Below are 24,885 nucleotides of genomic sequence, written 5' to 3' on the forward strand. Positions count from 1 at the left end.
TATATTTGGTACATCTAAATTTTATAGGAAATGCCCTGGAAATCATCAAGATCTTTAATTCTTCCTACTATACGCATCTCTCATAATGGCAAATATATCACAAAACAAGCAGAAGCAAAGTCAGAAGGATGCAGATATTTGTGACTGCATTGCTTTGGCATGTATTCTTTCAAATCACGTGCCACTTATTACCACAAATTGTGATATGCTTCATTGTAGGCTATACACCAACTGTGTGTTCCTTCACATTTTTTTAAAGAATTTCTGTTATTTTTAACATGATAAGGGATAAAATTAAGAAAGTATATCCCTTCCTAGAGGAAATCTTTGAAGAAAAAAATTAAGTTCCAACCTCCTATTTAGCTTTCACTAATGTCTATCTTTAATAATAATTCATTCTTTTAAAAAATATGCCCAGTAACAATATTAGGTATTATAAAATTCAGTCCATAGTGTTTGTGGAATTGTGACTAGATATGGAGTTGGCTTCAGGTACAATAATTTATATTATGAAACAAATACACACACACACACATTTTATATATATATATATATATATATATATATATATATATATATGTATCCACCTCATGTAATTCATAAATCTGTTTACAGACTAACTGGCTCTAGCATCTAGATTTCTTTTTAGTGCTGTTTAAATGTATTTTTATAAAAATGAGAGGAAAGACTTTCTAGTACTGCAGTCGGATTTCTGCACAGACTATAATAAGTGGAGAATGATGAAGCCACATTACATGGGGATACTGGAGAATTCAGGTTGACTCAGTAGAAATAACACATAATCATCTTTACCTGTGATTCCAGGACCTTGATTTTGTATTATTTGCAAATGATTAAAAATTCAATAATTAATTATGGGGATAGATATGGTCTGTGTTTTACACTAGCACATAGAAGGAGGTCAGTTTTATGTCAAGTCTTAAGTCTTGAATCTTTTTTTGGGACACAGAATTTAATTGATACTGTACGTTCTGGGCTATCCCTTGTTCCTCTGCTTCTCTCCTGGTTCATGATGTGGATATCACCCCAATAATGATTTGGTGAGTTATGAAGTTAAAGACTATGATGATATGATGAAATAGATAGAAAAAGTCTTAGGAAACACATAGTCATAGTTTTTTGATTCTCAGAAGACTCGAATTTAATTCCATGTCTGACACAAATTCTACCCAATTTAACTTTGTCTGCCTTGTCCACTGAGGGGAGAAAAAGAAAGGAAAGCTTCTACATTACTTTTCTGCTCAAAAAGCGAGATTCCACAATTAATAGTTTTATTCTCATCAACTAGTCTGCAAATATTGAGTACTTATAAGCTGAAGGTACACTGAAGGACGTTTTCATGAAGCTGGCATGAAGAGCCCCTACCCTCAAGATGCTGACTGTCCAGGAAGTTCAGAATATTTATTTCAAGTGATGAGTTTCAAAGGAAATATACATACTTGATATTTACAACCAGTGTCATAAAGTGGTATTAGGACTACCAAATATATTCAATTTTGTGACACATTTGCAGATGGTGACCTTCTGTATGATAATTGGTGCATTTCCTTGGGAATTTCTGTTCTTCTGAAGTCTGTTGCTCCACAACTTTTGGTTCTTGAGATTTATGCTCCTGCGAAGTCTGGGCCTGAGTTTCATTAGCACCTGATTTACCACAAGTGCAGATGGTTATTGGAAATAAAAAGTCAGCCATTTCCTATGATTAAATCTCTCATGGGCTGCATCTCCCTCTAAGCTATTTCCTTACTATTGCATATGATTCATTCCCACGCAGAACAGTGATTATTATATGATTGTTAAATCTAAAGTGGAAAGGAAAGTAGATTATTAGAAAAAGTCTAGTAGCTTATTAATATATATTATGTGCTACAATGAAGTGATTTTACCAAAGTATTAGCAAGATGATAGATTTATAGATGATGAGAGAAAATTACTCTATTGTGATGATTGAATGTAACAAGAAGAATTCAGAATTTTTCTTTCTTTCTTTTTTCTTTTTTCTTGCCTTGTGTTAAGGGGTTATTGCCTAAAACAATAATCTACCCAAATGCCTCCTCATCCTGGTCATTTGCCAATACTTCAGGGCAATATTATTGTGACTCTAGTAGACAAAGGAAAGGAAGTCCAGGAGGGTTAATCGCCATATCTATATTTATTGAGCTAATTAGAAAGCAAGGCTTTGTTTCCAACAGAAATAGTTCACCAGTTTTATCTGATTGGAGACTATTGACTGATTTCTTTTCATTTGTCAATTATATGGGAACAATAAAGGAGGTTGAAACACTTCATCACCCTTTCAGATTTTTGCACACTTGTTTTTTTATATTGCATTGATGAATAAAGTTGACCACATAGTAGAGTCAGCCTGCGTACAACAGAAGCTTGTTGATTTGCTTGGTTATTATGATATTTAATTGCCTATCATATTCCTTTTTGTCTATGTAAAAGTCTAATTGTTTGATTGAAAGGCAAATACAACCACAATTACCAGACCTCTTTTCTCTCTAATTCATTCCCATTATTAAATTTATTTAGGCTACTTAGTTTCAGCTTTGAGGGTTTGAATATGCAAGGAGTTTTAACAATGAAATTCAAGCCCTACTCTGCTGGTGTTTTAGGAACGCATTTTGCTGCCATTTCCTGATGCTCACGCAGCAAATGATTGCATCGAAAAGATAAAACAACACACACAAAGAAATACAGATTCCTTATAAGCACTGCTACAAACAGTATTCATCATAGGACATGTATACTATTCAGCTAAATATCAGGCCCTAGCCTACCCATAAGATCTAACAATGAGCTAACAATTTCTCTACTCTAGGATCTTTGGCCTTCTCTCAGTTGTTTTGAGTATCTGCTTTTTACCACAGGAGCCTTTGTGCTTACAGTCACCTGTGCCAGAAATGCGCTTCCCTCCCAGTAATTACTACCTTTCGTGAACTATTTTTACTTTCCTTCTTCCACTTATTATCATAGCACTTTCATAATGTTAGTGTACTTGAAGAATTACTATGTTTTCTACTACACTGTAGGATAGAGATTATAGGCAGAGTTTATAGAAGCTTTTGCTGACTTTTTTGTAGATGCTGTGCTTAGCACTGTGTAACATATAATACATGTCTGGTGTTTTTTTTTCCATTTATACATAGAACATCACATCTAAGTGGCTTAAAACAATAGGAAGTTATTATTTCTCATACTTCTGTGTATGGGCTGGGGAGCACTTTGGCTGCAGGAAGCTGGTGGATGACCTGGGGACTGGGCTCTGCCAGGATACTGGATCTTTGTTTTCATGTCATTTCCACTCTAGGGTTCTTCACAACAGGCAGGACCAGGACAATGCTCCAAGATGGGGAGAGGGACCTTTCAAGGCCCTTGAGGCCTAAACTGTGGAACTTGCACATCACTTCTGCTAGGTGCTGTTGGCCAAACCGAGTCACCAACAGTAGTCCAGATTTTTGGGAGGGGAAAACAGGATTGACCTCTGGAAGGGAGCACTGGCATAGTCCCACTGCCTAGGGCCATGCATGTAGGATTGGGAAGAACTTGTGTGCATTAAATAGTCTACCTTCGTATTTAATAATACTTTAATTAATTATGAATAAAATTCTCCTTTAATTGTAAAGACTGCTCTAGGAACTGGCTGAACTAAATGCTGTATGTTTTGTTTTAATGGTTTTGGGTTTTCTATATACACTCTGCTATAAAATGAGAGATGGAGAGAGTGATTCATTAATTCTAAGTGAAAGTGGGTGATCTCAATTTATATTTAGATAAATAATGATTCTCAGCAATATGAGAGCAGGAACATTATCTCAGTCACTGATGAATTTTCAGCAACCAGAGCTGAACTTGACACATAACAGGTGTTCAGTAAATATTTGTGAATGAATAGCAAAAAGAATAGGCATTCCTTTCTTTGGTCTTCCCTTTCATGTTCCTAAAACAGTTGCTTTTTATTTTTATCTGTCAAATGATTAAGTTCTAAATTGTTAGGGAAATAGCAGAATGGGAAATAGAGTTCCAATAGAGTTCCTGCTCACATACGTGATTCCATGAATCCATACTAATGAATTCTGACAAGATTAAATGACACAAAAACATAACATATAAGTAGAAATAATCATATAATTATCTAATGAATATTTGACCTCTTACTAAAAAAAAGCCTCTGGGAGATATTGTTTTTTATTGATAGATAAAAAATGAGCATGAAATAGCCTCTTAAATCGCAGTAATCTGTTCAGAATAGGAAGCATCTCTGAATGAGTCACTAACCTAAATAAGTGATTGAATATTCAATAATATTCAGGGTATGATGACTTAGACATTGTGTCCAGGTTCAGACTGTTGTCCTGTTTTTATGGACAAGTAGATCACTTTGCTCTCTCTCAACTGAAAAATACAGATGATTTCTTTAAATTCTGGAAACCAATGAAACATGTTGCTAACTATTTTAACTTAGGAGGAAAGTGTAGTTTGCTGAGGGTGATGTAAATTGAAAATAGTTTTATCTTATAAAAAATATTTCCAACTGAAATTCACCTCCACTTATCTGCTTATATGGACATAATTTCAAATAAGAGAAAATAATATATGGGCTAAGCATATTGTAAAAATAAAATATCAATAATACTAGAGAGGAAATATTTCTTTTGCATCCATCTTAGAATTATCAAACATGCACTTGAATGTACCTGCACAATGAATAATCTCCAAATGATAATGCCTACCTCTGTCAATTAGTTTATACACAAGTCAGCCTTAATATTTTATATAAATTATAGCATCTTGGCTGGAAAGAAAAACATATCATGATATTTCAGGGAGTCATCTAGGTCTCTAAACATGTATATCGTATATCAGTGACAACGGTGCAATCTAAATAATAGTGGATATACTGACTTATGTGTTAGACTATGTAATTCTTCAGTTTGATTAAAATATCAGTATTTTCACTATAACTCAAGTAGTCTGATTCTTTCCCTTATCATTTTTACACAAGATAATTAAGGTGTTTGTAAAACCACTCCTTTATAGCATTGGAAAAAGGAGGGCTGCCCTGTTTTTTAGTTTTAGAGTGAGAGAAGTTTTAAGGTGAACAGCATTTTCAAAATGCAAAGGTCTTCTTGTTACAGAATTAGAAAAGGACTGCTGATGTGTGAAGAAAAACAAAAGGTAAAACACTTAACTAATTTCGAGAGAACAGAAACAAAGTTTTGGAAGAGTATTCTTTTAAGTTATGAAGCTATGGTAGTCTTAACAGAATATAGGTGTGAAGAAACTAGAAAGGTGTCATTTTTTCTTTACTTCTAAAAGTTTTACAAAATACAGCAACTAAAATCAGTTAAGAGAAATAGATTAAAATGTGGCAAGATATAACATGCTCTAATGATACATAATCATTGATTTAAAATCATTCTATGATACTGAAGATAGTAATGGGAAAATCAATTAACCTTTCAGTGCTGAAAGTGAAGGTTTTTCCAAAATACTTTGTAATCTCTTTTTTTAATATGCTGAACTTCTATGTTGTATTTTGAAACTGCTTTGTCTAGTGATTTCAGGTGTCATTCATATTTTAATATTCAAAGCAAATGTCTTTAAACAGGGCTATTTATAACATTTGAGGAGGGTTGACTCCTTCCACTTGCTAGGTATACAGAGTTACCAATCAATTTATATTCTAGTTGTAAACAGTTGTCCATGAGTCAGGACAGAAAATCAGAGCTATCTTTGTTATTAAGTCCAGTGAAACCACTATATTTAATTAACTTCCCTAAAACTAAGTAGGTGCTCTTTAAGTATCTATTGAACTATATTAACATTAAGAAAATGTTTGTATTCTTATACCTGTTGCTTAAATAGTTGATTAGCTTAGTACAATCAGTAAAAGCAAGTAAGAAGAACAAAATAGAAGGGTGGAAGGGGGGAAAGGAGGGAGGGAGGGACAGAGGGAGGGAAGGAAATACAGAAAGAACCAGGAAATTCAATTGGTGATAGTAGAGAGGCGATGTAGCAAGTAATTTTTTCACTGTCTAGCTCAACATATTAAATTAGTGTTATTCAGATAGTTGTTCCTGCTGTCTGAAAAACCTATTTGAGCTTTCCAGTAGGCTTCCTAGTGGGCAATATCTTGAGTGTATGGTCATAGTCCAATCTATCCTCCTTTTGGTAAATGCGAAAACATAATTGTACGATGGCAGCCAGAATGATCAGGCTCTTAATTCAGTTTCTCAAGTTTACTAAGTAACAAAACATGTATACCACTCAAAAACAGAGGGAAGGGGGTTGTATTTCCTTTCCGGGGATTAAAATATACAATTCCAGAGGTCAAGACATCATATTCATAATATCAAAATTCATGGAAAGTCAAATTAACTCCTAGATTGCTTGATGACTGCAGTTAGAGCAAAGGAACGCGGAGACGCCAAAGAACTCTGTTAGCTCGAGTCTTTGGAAAACCCGACCAAGTTTCTTCTTTAGGAAATTCTTCTACTCCGTTTTATTGTGTACAATTTATACCATCCTGTAAACCTCTTTTTTAGCACTTATCACTAGTAATATTAAATGATTTATTTTTCCAAACTAGAAATTGCTATGTAAGCAGAGGCTTCTTCTGTCCTAGGTACAGAAGTATCCCAGTGCCTATTACAGTGCCCAGCCTGGAGTAGGTGCTCAGAATGAACTCCTGTGCCACCAGAGAGACGGGCAGTGTTGCTTCCCCTGAGGTCCAGAGTAGGCGAGGAGATGCGCTAATTTCTGAATTGGTAGTGCCTTCCTCTTTTAGGTTTTAAATATACTAAAGACATGTATAAAGGACACATTGATAAAACCAAAGCAGGTAGAATCAAGAGTGGGAGGTGGGGATGGGTGGGGCAGGGGGGAATTTTAGGGGGAAAATGGAGACAACTGTTCTTGAACAATAACAAAATAAATAAAATAAAATAAGATAAAATTTTAAAAATATATATAAATATACTAAAAGTTTTTGTGTGGTGGACAGTTTTTATTTATGAATAAACCAATTCATTTAAATAAGCTGGAACTTTCTTTTATACTGAGCCATGGAAACCTTAATTACTCTGTCACTATTAATTTTGGCTAGGTGCTACATGTTCTTATTTATATTTGTGAGAAATACTACAACACACATATTTTTGCAGGAAGTCTCAGGCCTCGTGGTGTATTATATTAATTCAAATGCCACCTGGTGGCTCTTTCTAAGCTATTAGCTATGGATAAGGAAAGATGAGAAGTATGACCTTACTTGCTGCTCCCTAGTCTATATAAGCTTCATTGACTATAATAAAAGCATAAGATCTAAATTGAGGGGCACTTCTAAAAGGGATTTTTTATGAGTTTTATTCCCAAGATTATTCCAAATATATAAATGTGAGAATAATTCTTAGAAAATTTCGGGGAGTAGCAAGTCAGATGAGGAAGACAGAGTCCGTGATCTTTGCATGTCTAGTCACAAGGTAAGCACAGGGAATTCTGCTGAACAGGAATTCCCCACCCTAACCCTTTTATTTCAGTTACTACCAAATTTCACATCTAGAAAAATTGTATTGTATGACAAATATATCACCAAATTTTATTTTCTAAATGTCTTATTGATGATAATACATGTGAAAATTCTCTTATGAACTATAATGGGCTTGTCAGGGAGATTTTGGCTACAAGTAACAGAATACACAAAATAAATCATAAGTGTCTATTTATAAATCTCCCATGGGTAGGAATCCAGAGACCAACTGTTTCAGAGCTGACTGATTAAGAAGTTCACCTCTGTCAGGATTTGGGTCAACAGCCTCTCCTTTCCCATCGCAGTGGCAAGATGGCTAGCCCATCTTCAATTGCAATGCCCTTCCTTGACAACATGCAACCATGGGAAAGGAGAGGCAGAGCTTTCACTTTGTGTGTGTCTCTTTATCGAGGGAATAATCTTTCCTAGAAACCCACAGTGTACTTCTTTCAGGTCTTAATCAGCTCTACACTACATTACTATCTTTAGTTGGCTAATTTCAGGAGAGCGGAATCAAAGCACCTTTAAAATAAAAATACGAATGAAAGAGCCACCTAGTGATAGCCCATCTGACTTAAAATGTTTTTCTTATGGCTTAGAAAAAAGTTTCAAGTGATGCTGTATTCATTATTGTATGTAGTGAAAGACAGTATGGTGGAAAAAGCTAGAAGTTTTTGAATTATACTTTCCTACTTTCTATGTGACATGGGGATTGTGACTGCCAAACCTCATTGGGTTTCTGTGCACACAACAATTGCAGTCATTGCTATCATAAACTTCATTTAATCTCCCTAACAGTTTTCTTTGGGAAACTTTTATGATTTTAAAATATTAATTTTCAGAGTAACTATCTAAGATAATTAAAAGATATTCAGTTCTAAACATGCTTGGTCATTGTTTAAGTATTTCGTAGGTTTAGTTTTGCATTTGATGTAATTAATTCGTGATTGCTCTTTGGGGGCTTAGTATGTGTGTAGACTTATTTAGTATGGGTTGTGCAGCGTGCCATCACTACCGCGTGTACACTTTCCATTCCAGCTGTCCTAATTATTTCTAATGTGCAATAACAAGCAGAAAAAAGAACATTCAGGAAAAAATATAGTTCATTAGCATTATGCTACAAACTGTTTATAGGCAAAAAATACTGATATAACCACATATTATTTTTTTTTAAAGAGAGTTGGAAAATACTTGAAAAAATATACTAAAATATTTAACTTTGGGAGCATCCTTTTCATATATTGTACTTATATAGAAGAAACTTTCTTTACTCTTATAAAAGTAATTCACGTTAAAAATTGTATTTTCAGAATATCCATCTTATTTCAGAAGCTAAGATAGAGTATTATATGATTCTATGTGAAGTTTCTATGGCTTATTTCATTGTCTCCTGGGGACTTAAGAAGCATATCTTATGAATGAGCATTATACACAAGCATTTTTATATGTTGTTAAAAAATTATATCTTGTTTGGAGACATGAAAAATGTTTGCTCTCTGTTGTGTGAATATAAAATATCCCCAGTGTAATAATTACTGCCATGTTTCTTTCTTATGAAATAATATTAACATAATTCTCTTGCTATGAGAAAAGTATAAATAGCTATTTTAAAATAAAATATGAGTTTGAAGGTTTCAATAAAATGTAGTTTTTTTGTAAAATTAATAATACAGAATTTGGGTTACTTCTGCCACTAGATTGTTATATGGATAGTAACTGCCATAAAATTGTAGTTTCACATTTCTACAAGCAAATACATAACTTTTTATATACTTAAATACTTGATACTCTAATTTTTATAAATTGTAATAAAAGTTCCTATTTAGGTTGATACCTCAAACTATGAACAACCTTTTTCATAATCATGTATTGGTGAATTTATAGTTACCAATCAAAGGAAAAGAAAGCTAAATTGCTGATTTCATTTGAGTTAGGCATGGGTTTAGTTCTTTAAAAATGCCTATTACTATAGTCCATGCACATGGTGTTTAATTTATAGTGGACTTGAAGAGGTGACAAACAACATAAACTACAAGTATCCCCCACCCTTGCTCCTGCACTAACCTTTGGGTGTTGCACCCACGAGACCCCACCGCCCTGCCATCATGCCACCACCCTGGAATGCTTCTTCCCTGGGCTGCAGAGCTCATGCACTGGTGAAATCAACTACCACACCAGCCCTGCCCTTTGATTACTCGTGTGTTTTAAATAGTAATACTGAACTAACGTTTAGGAATAAATGAGTAGCCCTCTAACTGATGTTTAGTGTAATGTCTCTTGGCAATGAAATACAAATAAAAACTGAGCTGATTTTATGACATAAATGTACGACTTTAAACACTTAATCTATTGCTATAAATCAACAGTGCCATGCATCTCATCACCAGCATTGTTAGCTAAATGTAAAACTCTGGCCCTGTTTCTAGGATATTCCATCAAACTGCGAGACTGTATCTTATTATGAAAATAAAGTTATTGAATTGTTAGAAACATTGTTCTCTGTGACAAAATGATGATGGTTGTAATACTTCATAACAGGGCAGAAGTGAAAGAGAGCTGATGAAAAAGATGAGATTTTTGAAACATCTTAATGACTATAAAAAGTAACCGTTTTAATCCTGGCTGGGCAGCTCAGTTGGTTGGAATGTTGTCTCATACACCAAAAGGTTTCGGGTTTGAAACCTGGTCAGAACATATACCTAGGTTGTGGGTTTGATCCCTCATTAGAGCATATATGGGAGGCAACCAAAGGATGTTTTTCTCACATTGATGTTTCTCTCTCTCCTCACACTCCTATTTCTGTCTCTCTAAAACCAATAAAAATATAGCCTTGGGTGAGGATTATAAATATATATATATATGTGTGTGTGTGTGTGTGTGTATGTATATATATGTATATTAATTTTAAATCCATTTTTACTAAGCTACTTAGGACATTATGTTTTTCTGTCATTTCAAAAGCAAAGAATAAAAAAGGCTTTATTTTCTCAAGTGATGAGCATGTTATCTGTACAGTATTGATAGAATTGCTTAGTCCAGGATGCTTGAAAATGGACTTGAGAGTCTAACAGAAGATTTTTTAGCTACATATGATAAGTGGCCTTTCTATACTGCCACTAAATACATAAAATAATAAAAGAAACACACCTATGTGAAAGTTGACCTTTAATTTAAGAGTAATTTCACTAAATTAAAACTTTGTGTTTATGGCTTTTGATCTCTCTCCTGTAAGATAAATGAGGCAATTTCACCCTCTCTGTATGTTGCATTTTCATAATGAGCTTCATATCTAATTAGGTTTTTTTTTATATTTTGGGGGAAATGCACTACCAATTCACATTTTATTTGTTTTGTTTTCTGTTTGCTGCATTACAATTACTTAGCAGACAAAAGCTAAAACATAAAACATGTACACCAGAAAAAAAAATTTGAAGGAAAATACTTTTCTAGAAATTACTTATTAGAAAGTTCAGAACTTGGAGAACTAAATATTAACTAAATTTCAAGACAAGAATGGTTCTTTACTTGAGCAAAAATCTCCAAATAGTTCATATTTCCCTGAGGATATGTAAAAGGAGCAAGAAAATGCCTGGTAAATATGAGTTAATTTATTCATTTTTACCTGAACTTCTAATATGTAAGCACTTCAAATATTAAACTGACACGTGTAGACTTACAATAAAATTCATTGAAATAGGTTTTACTATATCAATGACTTAAAATTATAATAGTATGAAGAATTTTTTTAGTAGGGCATTTGTTATCATACCAGTCACAAAGCCTGTTTATGAATACAATAGCTAGACTTTGGTTTGAACATTTCACAGTAGTTTAAATGCCCAGTTTTCTTATTTTTAAAGTTCAAAGCTGTATGTTTTCTCTGACAAATTTGAGTTTGAATTATTTAGATCATTTTCTAATGTGAGCCATAAAAATAAATAGCATACATGCTTAAATGCATGTGTGTGTTTTTTTCATTTCTACAACCTAAAGACCAGTTGGGTTGAAAAAAAATAAAATTTAACAGCTTTTAATTTGTCATGTGGAATCTGATTCTATGTGCTTTTTATAACCTCTATATATTTACCTAAGTGAAGCATAAAATGGTTGTAATAATAGAGAATTTAAAGCAGCTTTTGCACATGAGCAGTAATGCTAACTAATGTGGTGAATAAAAACTGAATGTAAATTCTCAGAATTTCTGTTTCTTGTGTTTACTAAGGTGTATCTTGGTTAGCTGATATAACTCCTCATCATCCTCACTAAGCTATAGAGAACTTTGATGGATAGAATGGGAAGAAATAAGGAGTAATTATTTATATACAATCAAAAGCCTCACATTTATATTTAATTTTTAAACTGCAATATAATATATATTAGATCACAGAACCTGTAAAAATATAAGGTCATAGCCTTTCTTTTGCTGGAGTAGTGCTCAGGTGTGCCATGCATGCTTCCTGAGACAACCGAGGAATGGTGGAATCAGTATAATCTGAAATCACCACTTCCTATTTATTCCACTTCATTTTGTCTCTTGATTTGAGCTTCTCTTCATTTCCCTTGTGAACTTGGTTTAGGCCTTTAATTATTCCATCAGCCACATTTCTGTCCATAATACCAGCTTTTCAACATTCCAGGCTACTTGTTCATTTCTGCTGACTTATTTACCCATGTGACAAAGCTGGTCATGTCACTCCACTGCTAATAAATTTCTGTCAGCATCCTAGCAATCAGTCATTTCAATTCCAAACCCTTGAACTTGGCCTGCATGTTCTGAATCACACCCTTGTTAGCTTACAGTCAGCATTCTCTTAAGTAGTTGCACACCTATCAACATTCAGTCTTGTCTCCTCTTCTTCCTGTGTGCCTCCTTCTAATTACCTATTAAAATGTCATCTCTTCTAAAGCTCTCTGAACTCCCTAAGGTAACAGTAGTTGATTCCTTAAAGTGTTTTCTCACAATATGTAGTTCATTTCTTTCAAAGATTAAATTTTAAAATTATTTTATATGCCCATAATCTTACAACATTCTGAGTTCTTTGTAGATGAAGATAATTGCATTTATATTTGTTATCTTGAGCACTAAACATAGTAGCATAAGGAAGTGAATATTCTCACTAAACATTTGTTAAATGAATGAATGTATGAATAAATAAATTCAAAAAGGTCTGGATAATGGTCCAACAAAAATTATGTTGTTAGAAAACTTGCTGAATATACAAAACAGTTCCAAACAGTCATAAAAAGTCTACTGATTATTAATCTAAGGTTGTTTTGAGACCACCTCACACAGACCGATATTTGCCTCTCAATATTCTGAATGATATAATTTTTCATCAGAATAATGAGTCATGGGAAGAATAGTTTAATTTTACATAACTTTAGCCAGTGTAAAAACTTGTAAAAGTACATCTATAAAATAGATATCTGCATTAATTTTAATAGAACCTTCATATAGGTTGAGGCCCATTGATCCTGGTGTTAAATGTTTGTTCCCATTATAGCTAACTACTATGATCAATTTTTATGTATTCAGATATATGAAGTCAGGCCATAACCCAAAAAAATATTCTCTAAAAAAGAATAAGAATTTGTGGAGCTAAAATCCAGTGAAACCTGTGCTGGTATTCAGATGGCTGGCCTGAATCTGTGATTGATACAAGAAGAGCTAATGAAAATTTTTTTATTAAATTAATAAAACCTTGTGTGAGGCTAAATATTATTGGATACTTCTAGATGGGATTACTTTTTAAATTTCTAATGTCATATCAGAGAACTCTATTCAATATAACATAATAGTAAGCATGTATTAGGTTCCTGTCATTTTCTATAACTAAACAGGTTTTAATTAAGTAGTAAGGTCCCTGCCAAATGTTTTTTTAGTTGTTGAAATGTTTTACTTGCTAATGTGGAAGACATATAGCAATATGTCAAAAATAATTTGATGTGAGAGGCATATTTGAATATCATAATATAATTTCTTTTATTTTACCTTTATGTGTGAAAACATGTATCTCATTTTACCTATTTTCTAATTGAGGACATGATATCTTATTAGAGTATGTATGATTAAAAACTGCATTTTTTTTGTGAGAATGACTCTTTAAATCCAATAGTGAGTAATTAAAAAGTCTAGTCAAACTTCACAAAATTATATTACATGATTCATAAATATAATTAACTGTCACAAAGCAATAGAGATGCTCAATGGGTCATGGGAGAAAATAAATTTTGAACATCTTACTTCCATATTATATACTGAAGTATTTTAAACTATATTTTCTTTATAACTTTTGTTATACTGATAAAATGTTAAATACTTAGTTGTATGATATATCATAATTTCCCACTATCATTTACATTAAAGAAGGTGATATCTTAATGAAACAATTAATAGCTATTTCCCAAAATACTGAATTTTATCTTTATGGATAAACAAAATGTTTAATATGCTATCCAATAATGTCATTTTTTAATGCATAACCATCTACAAAAACCTAGCACATTTAGCTTAGTTTTTCTTTTCTTTTTTGTCCCCCATAAAAAGTCAAAAAATTTTTTCTCTTCATGAGTGGCTGGTCTAAAATGAAGTTGTCCAAGAATAAGCTAAGAATAATAGGCAGTGAACTCATACATTAAGATCTGAGCAACCAATATGTAGAAAAGTCGAAGATATACTTGAATCTGTCAGATCCATACATTCCTGTAATTCCCTCAGGGGCAATCATAGAATTTGACACCAACATTTTAGGTTTGAAAATTATGTGACCATCTATTACATTGTGGATGGTACATGTCCTCAACCCTTTTTTATCACTTAAAACACAAGACAGGGCTACCCCATTTAAACAATCCTTTCTGTTATTGATAATTGCTTAAGCTGCTTGTTCCTTTCCTTTTCCAGAATGAAGAACAAATTTTGGTATTTTGAGTTTGGCACATCTGAAACTTTCTCAGCCACCTGCAAGAAGCTACATGAATCTGTAGAAATAGAAGTAAGAAAAATGAATTCTCTTTTATAATACTATGGAATGGCTTGAATTTGGTTATTAATATGTTTTTGCTAGTCTTATGGAAGGAGTTATGTTTTGAGCAATCCATATAGCTTTACCTGTGATTGTAAAATTTTATTTCTGTCACTCACTGGGAATCTAGCACTCTCTGAAATGTTTGTATAAAGTTAAGTTTGAGTATGAGTTATTTTAATGCAGTATAAAAGAATGAGAGGTGGAATACAACTTTAGAAATCAGTGGAGAAGTTACTAGACACAGTGTGAATAGAAGAATCTAAGATAAAAGAAAGCACTTGAAGAGATGAGAAAGTTGCAAGATACATTAAAAACTTATTATTTTCAGGTCTCAATATCTTATAACCTTTAAAACACAGTTCACAAAAATTGTACTTACTTTCATGAATAAAGGTTAAAAAGTATACTTTTCCATTCCATTCCCATTCATTAACTAGATTTTCTCAGTTCCTGAGGTTGCCATTTCCCCATTACATTTATAGAAAGTGGAAAAGCCAGGATACAGAGCAAAGATAGCAAGAAAAGATATACTTTAAAAAGATTTGTAGCAAATAGGTCTACCAAAAAATATAGACACTGTAGAACTAAAAGTTTTGAAGATGGGTTATGAGAGAAAATGACTTAGTTTTACTGAGAGATTTTAGAGCTTAAAGAATAGAAAATGTTATATTTTGATAATTGGTAAAAATAAACCATAAGGACAGAACTATGCAACAAGAACATGTAATAACTGATATGAATGGAGAAATATTGGCTATGGTACTTGTCATTTAAAAAATAAGTGAGAAACTTGTCTTCTGAGATCCCCATCATTAGTGACATATATGCAAGTAATTAGTTTGGTGAACAAAGGTAGTTGTGAACACATGAAATCATAATGGCCTGGCTTGGCTATTTATTTTCCTGCCTTTCTAATTTACTGATAATGATAATAACAGCAAAGGTGGTGTTATTTCACAATCTATCTTTTTTTTGGCCTTTTATTTCATCATGATTAGTGAATAAATTGAGGTATTAGAAGGAGAATTGGTGGTCACAGAATGGAAATTCTTTCATTTCTTAATTAGATCATAACCCTGAAAAGGAGTATAATTTCATTAAGTAAAGGTTTTTGTTGGGCTCAACATTGACTTTCTTCAATTGATATTCATGAACATATCTATGAGTATACATTATTTATATATACATAGTCTTATATATTTATATTGTTTTATATATGCATATATATTTATTAAACATACCTAAATCTCCCTTTCCCTTTTGAAATCTTATTTTTCTAAATCCTTTACATAGGGGATTTTGCAAATTTCTTACCCTGAGAATGCTCTAAGACAATCTGCCAAAGAAAGCAAAAATGAAAAGAATTATAAGTATGGTTTCTAGTTAAATGTAGGTGGATACTCTGAAACCTCCTGCACTTCCCTTTACTTTATCCTATCACTGAACGCAGGTTGGAGAAAAAATGATCAGAAGAGATACTTCATGTATGTGGAAAGGAAAACTCACTTTATGTATTCAATACAATCCCAATCAAAAACCCAATATCATCTTGTAATGCTGGCAACTGACTCTAAAGTTTATATGGAGAATTAAAAGGCCCAGAGTAATCAGCACAATATTAAAGGAGGGCAGAACTGAAGTACTGACACTACTTAATGTCAAGACTTACTACAAAGCTATAGTACTCAAAACAGTGTGATGTTGGTGAAGGAATAGACAAATTAATGGAGCAGAATAGAGATTCCTAAATCAGACCCCTGTAAGTACAGGTAGTTACCTATACTTACCTGATCTTTGACAAGGGAGGAAAGACAATACAATAGGGCAGAAAAGAGCTTTTTATCAAATGGTTCTGAAACAACTGAATATACACGAGCAAAAAGAAAAAAATAAAATCTAAACAGAAATATTCACTCTTACCGAATATTAACTCAAAATGGATCACAAGACCTAAATGTAACATGGAAAATTATAAGACTCCAAGAAGATAACATAAGAAAAAACCTAGATAGCCTTGGATATGGTGATGCCTTTTTAGATACACTCCAAGGACATGAAAAAATGATCGATAAGGGGACTTTGTTGAAGTTAGAAACTCTGCTCTGTGAAAAATAATGTTAAGAGAATGAGGAAACAATCCACAGATGGAGAGAAAATATTTGTGAAAGACATGTCTTACAAAGGACTCATCCAAAATATACAAAGAATTCTTAAAACTCAACAATAAAAAACATAAATAACCAGTTCAAAAACAGACCAAAGAGTTTAACAGCACCTCACCAAGAAAGATATACAGATGGCAAAGAAATTTATTACAGTGCAAATTGCAACAACAATGATATCTCACTACCCACCTATTAGAAGACTGAAACCATCAAATACAGGTGAGGATACTGAGCAACAGAAACTCATCCCTTGCTGGTGGGAGTGCAAAATGGTAGAGCTACTTTGGTAGACAGTTTGGTACTTTCTTATGAAACTAAATGTACTCTTATTATATGGTCCATCATTCATGCTCCTTATAATTGAAAACCAAAAGGAGTTGCGATCTTAAAACCTGCAAAAACCTGTATATGGATATTTATTACAGCTTAATTATAATTGCCAAAACTTGGAAGCAAACAAAGTTCTTCAGTAGGTGAATGGATAAATACATCACATAATTAAATATCCTATGTGTCACAAAATGAAAAATGTTCAAGGAAAATGTTGTATCATATAGCAACACAAATGTGAATGAAAATCACCATGGAAAACATTGATTGTAAAATCAGTGAACAACAAAATTAGTGATTTCCATAGAACAAAATTACTGTGCCTCACATCTTACAGAAAAACTATTTAGAATGGTCCCCACAGAAATCTGAACAACTAGAACTAAGTTGTTTTCCTTGGGGTGCGGTTTCTGTATTCCCCTCAAGTCTGACTTACCAGCTCTGTGCCTACCGAGTTGTCCGGCAACCACTGCAGTGACGTTTACAAATGAGAACCAGCGCTGCGCACTCCCCATTTTATCGTTGCGTATCTTGACATACTGTTCTAATTTTAGGTATCTATCTTAGTTCTAAAATTTTCTGTGTGTGTGTGTGTGTGTGTGTGTGTGAGTGTATGGATGGATGGTAATACAAAAATCTTATCTACTTTTTTATTTTTTTAATGAGTCCAGTCTATCATATTAGCAGAATATGCTTTTCTACCCTCAAAGTTACTTCGTAATTAAATATCACAAAAACAGCTATGTGGAAATTCAGTTGTGTTTCATGTTGCTTCCTATTTGGCCTAAAATTATACACCAACTATGCTTTCAAAATGTATATGTGAATAAAACCACTTCAGTACAAGAGGACTCATGTGATGGGAGTATATATACTTTATAAGCAGCTTCTGCAAAACAAAACATTTACCGCATTACCCTTCATTTCACATTTCCCTTTCATATGGGGAGCATTTTCTAAGTGGGTGAATGTTTGGAATAATATATATATCATGGGATACCAATTTATAATAATATAGGTAAGTTTTATATATTATTAATTTTACCTTATGCTTGCTGCTAAGCAATGTGCATACATTATTTGACTTAATCTCCTTCAGAATCTTATGAACTGGAGAGATTTTATGTCTCTATTGCAGAATTAAGAAGATGAATATTTTCTTTAATAATTTAAGAGAAATAAGAATTGCTGCCAAAAGGTTTAAATCTAAGGAAACAAATAAACTAGATCTTATACATACATATGTGTGCATGTGTAAAATGGCAATATATATGTAATATACATGGAAGGGAGAGATGAACAAAGTTGAAATTTTAATTTTCAGAATTTCAGTTATCTTCTAATTTTGTTGTAAGAGATAAATGAAAATATAATGAAAACCTTTAAAATTTCAATATAATACATTAAAAACAAAATTTGTATTAAAGTATTTGAGACATGCATCTAAAGGTCTCAAGTTCATGGATTTTTAATTTGCTCTACATACTAAGCAAAGTTCATGAGAGAACAGCATAGCCCATTCTCCAAAATATTTCAGTCATTTTTTTTTTGGTGGTCAGTAAGTCTAGGAAGGGTGGTAAGTGTTAAGGCCAAGGCCAAGAACGCCCATCACAAAATACTGAGATTTGTCTGAAAGATTAAGTACTTCTATAAAACCTTAAATTATCTCAAGAATTAATAAATGGCAATAAGAGTGTCAGGTACACAAATAAATTAGCAAGTTTCAAAAGGTAAAATTCTTATTGCTACCCAGTAAACGAGCAACAAAGCCCTTATAGACAGTAGGGTCCAGTTTTTCAACTTAGTCTGTGTCCCACCTGTATCAAAATCATCCTGGATGATGCTCTTTCAGCATGTGTTTAGAGGACCCTTCATCTAGTCTTAGCTGGGGCAACACACTGTATTGGGGTGGGGAAATGAAACTTTTGAAAGGACATTCTTTTTTTTTTTAAACCACTTTTTTTGAGGCATGGTTATACATAATGTATACAACTTACGAATTTGGAAATAAGCATATTACTATGAAACTCTGTTTACACTCCATGCCATCAATATATCCATCAGCTCCAAAAGTTTCTTCCTGCCCCATTTGTGTGTGTATGTGTGTGTAAGAGAGAGAGAGAGAGAATACTTCAAAGATCTATCCTCTCTTCTAAAGATTCTCAGGTGACTTATTTTTTGCAATGAAATTCCAGAAGCAGTGATGTAGGGATACAGTTGAACCTCAACAAAGATGGTAATAGGAAACCAAAGTTGGCCTCATTAAGTCCAAAACAAACAAAAAATATCTTGTTATTCCAGAAAAGAACAAGAAATGTGGTGAGGGTGAGGCATAGCATTATCACTTCATTAAGACTACTATGCCATCGATTTTCTTAGTGAAGAGAGTGGGGAAGAAATGTGAGGTAAATAAAAGAGTGAACAGCCCAAAGCTGAAAGTTCTGTGTTTACCAGATGTTATTTTTAATAAGATAACTATAAGTAAGAATTCTAATTATCCAGCAATAATTTCTAGCTATCACAGAATCTACTAAAAAGGGAAAATGTGCAACTAAACTGGATTTTCTGTTAATACTACGGTCAATGCTTGATATCTTGAATCAACAATATTACTAAAGTTACCCAATAAGCATGTTCTGAGCCCCTCTATCACATTGCTTTTTTGGTAGATAAAACTGATAAAAAGTATTTTTAAAAACATGGAGTTTAATCAGTGGGAAAATGTAGAGTACCTTAACGTTGAAATATCAGAAGAGATACTGTTGAGCCACTTATGTATATATGTCTAATTTATAGGTTTGTTGCTGTAGTTTTCAGCAAAAACATAATTTTGTCTTATAAATTAACTATGAGTTGGCAGAAACTCTTCCAAAAGCATACTTAGATAAGTCATTTTACTCCACACCATTTTATACAATGAACAAAGCAATGTTCTTATGTTTTATTGAGAAAAATATGAATAATTTTATCTGACCTCAGGATAAAATTGCACTATGAAAAAATATAGTTTATAGTTAATTTACTTCATCAAATTTGTTGTCCATATTTACAGCTCTCCAGTGTTCTTCACATTTCTTGAATTTTCCTATCAAATGATACTTAGTGGAATCTGAAACACTAAATTCACATCCTCAACACCTCTGTATAGTATGGTCCAGGGTATATTTGTAAACTGGGATTGAAATACATTGGCAAACAAATGTAAACCATCTTTTCTTCTTTTAGGAAAATTTCTCAAAAATAAGCTCTGTCCTGTAAAACTGAACAGAGCAGACAGCGGCATCACAGCATCGCACTTTGCAAATAGTTCCCCCGGTACTACATGTTAACGACCTTTTTCTACATAATAAAAATATTCAAGATTTATTGACTAACTGAGGCTGTTAGCTTTTAAGCTTTTATATTCTTTTCCTCTGTAGCTACCTTTTAAAAAATCATAAATCTTCAAAGTGGATGAAAATATTATCTGACAGAGTATTATAATGTGTTTACACTTCATAGCCCTCACCTCAGCTTTTATCTCCATGCCCTCCACCGGGGTACATCGGACAACTCCTGGTCTCCATCTGAATGAGCCCTGAAATTGTCCAGACTAACAAACATAACGTTAAAGCAAACAGAGGAAGGTAACCTGGGGTCAAGAACTAGTGGGAACATATCATTAATAAGTAGCAAATTATGTAAGAACAGTGCTCTCCTCTCATAGAAGCCTCAATGTTCTTTATCGGGCCTTGTTTTAGGGGCCTCCTTAAGAATGTTTTTTCACTTTTCAGAGAGCTACTTCATCTGTTTCCTTAAAACTACATGTGACAGGACTCTGAAGATTGAAAAACACGAATAATAGTATACACTGATATTTTTCAATTGTCACATGTAGCTCTCCAGTTCAATTTTTTTAAGCCTATTTGCAGAGGAACAAAGGAATACTCCTCTAATTCTGAAAGTAACTTGTCACAGTGGGGTTCTAAGGCCTAGTCAAATAATTGTCTTAGTGTACTACCTGCTGTGTTCAATATTGAGTGAAAATGGAAGCCAGGCCCCGACTCCAGTTTATTTTGCAATTCTTCTGTTATTTAAATGATTTTAGTCAGTTTGGGGGAAACCAGACCTTTATAAATTAACAGCAGGGAAATACCAAAGGTGTCAGATTGCATATTTATCATCTTTTTCGTGTAATACTTAAATATGTATTAAGGAGTGACTGACATAAATTAGGCAGATTTCAGAAGCCACAGGCCATGGCTTGTAGGGGACCCCCTTCTGCTTGACATTTCATCCTTGTCAAAGATCAAATTATTTTAATTTAGGCTGCAAATTATAAGGAATGAAGACTTCTTTGTGGGAATTCCCTGTGGTAATCTGACTTTTGTTGTTACTGCTGCTTGTCAGTGTGCAAAAGATATAATATGCATGCAAATAAGGTTAAAAAATATGTACTATCTAATTATCCAGCCAGTACATTCCACTTGAAGACGGTGGGAGGCCTGGCACACAGTGTGTGTTTGATTCATTGCGGCCTGCAGGGTATTTACACAAGATTACTTTTAATTATGAAATTAATATCTGTTTATCTAGAATATATAGCGGTAAGTGAGTATACACATGAGTAGAATTCTTTAGTAAAAAGAAATCATCTTCATTTAATACATGAAAAGGAAGGAAAAAATCGCTCATTTCTTGGAGGGAGAAATGGCATCCTCCAGACCTTGGTTTCACCCTCATTGAAACAAATTGAATGAAAACTTGGCACCTTCTCCAGAATTTGTTCCTAGCCCTGCCAAGTAGGCTCAAGATGTGATGCTTTATTTCACAGTTTTTATATTTTAGTGAACAAGATGCAGTTTAAGGTTCAGTGTGATCAGGAAAATGTGGTGGGGGGGAGGTTTTCTATTTGTTTGGTGTTCGTTTTTACCATTTTGGGGTAGCATTATGTCTTCTAGGTTCAGAAATCATGATCATCATGAGAAAGAAAATGGTACATTTACTACGGTGGTTTTTTTTTTTCTGTAATAACACCTGACACATAAAACAATCTCACTGTAGATATCCTTCAAGTTGTGAAATATAGAGCCCTAACAAAATTCTTTGTAAAACTAACTGTTGTATGTTTACATCTCTCTTCTCATATTAGCTTATAACAGAACACTGGAGAACAATGTCTGAGATATATTTGTAATGACTACCATTTCAGAAAACTCAGAACAAACGAGCAACTCCAAAAATACAGCACAGCCTTGTCACTCTCCACACAGGTCCATCAGTGGAAATGAACAGAAAATTCAAAAAATGTGAAAAGTGGCCACTCTGAATCTCACAAAGCATAGTCTGTTAGCAAGTTTCATATTTCAGATAAACAAGAAAAAATCTGCTTGCTTAATGGTTTCTATTTTTTTATTTGTACTGCAGCTATAGAGTAAGCATGGGTTGGTGATTGCGTTTCCTGCTACTCTTGGCGTTTCCCTCCCTCAGCCTGCCTGGTCCTCCGTATTCGTTTAGACCGCTGTGCCTCTCATTGCCTTTAATGCAGTTACTTGGAACTTAATCTAGATCAAAATATCATCTCTGGACACACTAATGTAATTCAGAGCTCTTGCAATTGTTGTTTTGTACTTTTTCTTTCTTCAACTGTTGCAAAAGCCACTTCTTTCTTTGCCCAAGAAGTGAGACCATGAATTATGAATTTTGTTTTTTCACTTTCCCCTAATATTGCTTTGTAGTGTGTTTTAAGTAGGAGGCAATCATTTAGATTTTGACCTAAAATTTGACCATACTTGGCAGAACCAACCTATTTGTAACACAGTGGAAATTTATGATGTGTTATATATGCAGATACTAACGTGCCTCCCTCCCAAAGGTTTTCTGTAAACAAAGAGACACTGATGATTCGGTTTGATCAATTTTAAAGACTATGAATAATAACAGGTTAATGTGAGTGTCCACTTTCTATTTATATTGACATTTAGGGAAACTATTTAAGTGTTCTTGAAAAGCTTATTTAGAAAGGAAAAGATGATGGGTTTTAAAGTTCTTATTAAAAGATAACAAAATGCAAAAAGAGAAATTAAGAAAAGAAAGATAAAATAGCGTATGTGTTCTTTTCTCTTTTACTGCTCAGTGTGATGGAGTACAGATAGACTTAATAAACATCTCTCTGGAAGGAATTGCTATTTTGAATATACCAAGCATGCATGGAGGATCCAATCTTTGGGGAGAGTCTAAGAAAAGAAGAAGCCATCGCCGGATAGAGAAAAAAGGGGCTGACAAAAGGACCACACTCACGGATGCCAAAGAGTTGAAGTTTGCAAGTCAAGGTAAGGTTTCTAACATTATCTGTTAAGTTTCTCTTAATTGGCTTTCAAAGTCTCTGTTACATTTAAAGAGTTTTCCATTACACTATAGTCTATATACTTATACAGTTGTATTTTTTGTAATATCTGATATGCATGTGTGATTAAAATTATATCTTAATAGATTCTACAGTCATGTAGAATCTATTTTTTTTTGGATTTTTCCAAAAAAAATATTTTTCATGGATTTTTTTCTCCTTTGGATATATATCTTCCCACAGAAAACAAATACACGTAGAAATTCAGTGGAACATAATATAGTGTCTATTGTATATTAAATTCTGGAATGTTATTGTCTGGGTCAGAATGTTTGAGTTGCTCTAACAAGGGCCTAGCTAATGCTTTTCTAAGGTTGTGTTACAAGGTGTTTTATTCTTTGCTTTGTTCAGTCAGGTTGTGACAATGAAGTATCTTATATTAAGCTATTGTTCTATGTTCCATGTATAATAGCAAGTTTAAATATTCCACAATAAATCTTAGTTATCAGCTGCTATTGTTTCTAAAATTTAATAACAACAATTAGGAAACTTGGGAAACAGAGGACAAAGGACTAACAAAATATGGTAGAATAGCTGTGGCTCAGAATTTTCAACTGCATTGTAACATATTTGACATTGGGACTTAGCAACCAACTCTTGTTGATGAATTTTATAAACAAAAGTATCAAATTGGTAATATTCTAATTGTTGATCATGTCAAAATGATTTATATATATTATGCATAGTATTTCTTTGCCTTCCGGAATCTACCCAATACCACTGATGACATTCAGACGTCTAAGAAAACATATTAGCTGAGCTCAGTGTAAAGACAAAATGTGAAGTTATAGCCTTATTATCGACCCAATAGAATAATGAGTATTTTTTAATAAATAATATGTGAGGGTGGTTGGTAGGTTTGATGGTGAAAAGAAAGAACTTTATGTTTTGATGTCTTCAGGTGTCCGATGAAAGTTGCAGTAGTAGGTAGAACCTTCTGTTACGTGGAATTTGGTGACTCTGAGAGTGACACATTGATGGAGAAAGTATTAGGTATCCTCTGGAAAGAAGTGTTTATTACCACCTGCCAATGACAGGAGTTTTTGATGCCCTTTAAATGTGTAGGTAACCTTAAAAAGGTAAACCTTGAAAAGTAGTATAATTTATTGATTTAGTACTTTCAATATTATTTTGTCTTGGTTTCCAGTATACAGCATAGCTGTTGGACAATCATATACTTTACAAAGTGTTCCCCTCTGTATTTCCAGTACCCACCTGGCACATACATAGTTATTGCGATATTATTGGCTCTCTTCCCTATGCTGTACTTTATATCCCTGTGACTATTTTGTAAATGCCAACGTATAGTCCTTAATTCCTTCACCTCTTTCATTCAGTCCCCCAAACACCCTCCCCTCTGGCAAGTATCAGGCCACTCTCTGTGTTTATGAGTCTGTTTCACTTTTGTTGGTTCATTTATTTTGT

The 24,885-nt window shown here is 33.3% G+C and overlaps 1 protein-coding gene across 2 annotated transcripts in view; it reads left to right on the plus strand.

The window, feature by feature from the left end:
- Nucleotides 1-24,885, plus strand: part of DGKB (diacylglycerol kinase beta) — a 597,575-nt gene that overhangs the window by 418,486 nt on the left and 154,204 nt on the right. For both annotated transcript variants that reach the window (XM_045827955.1, XM_045827954.1), the window contains exons 22-23: nucleotides 14,457-14,547; nucleotides 23,191-23,386. In XM_045827955.1, coding sequence (XP_045683911.1) covers nucleotides 14,457-14,547; nucleotides 23,191-23,386 — 287 coding nt within the window. The remainder of the gene's footprint in view (nucleotides 1-14,456; nucleotides 14,548-23,190; nucleotides 23,387-24,885) is intronic.

Source organism: Phyllostomus hastatus, unplaced genomic scaffold (genome assembly GCF_019186645.2).
Source record: "Phyllostomus hastatus isolate PE091 unplaced genomic scaffold, TTU_PhHast_1.1 phas_scaffold_78, whole genome shotgun sequence".
NCBI lineage: Eukaryota > Metazoa > Chordata > Mammalia > Chiroptera > Phyllostomidae > Phyllostomus > Phyllostomus hastatus.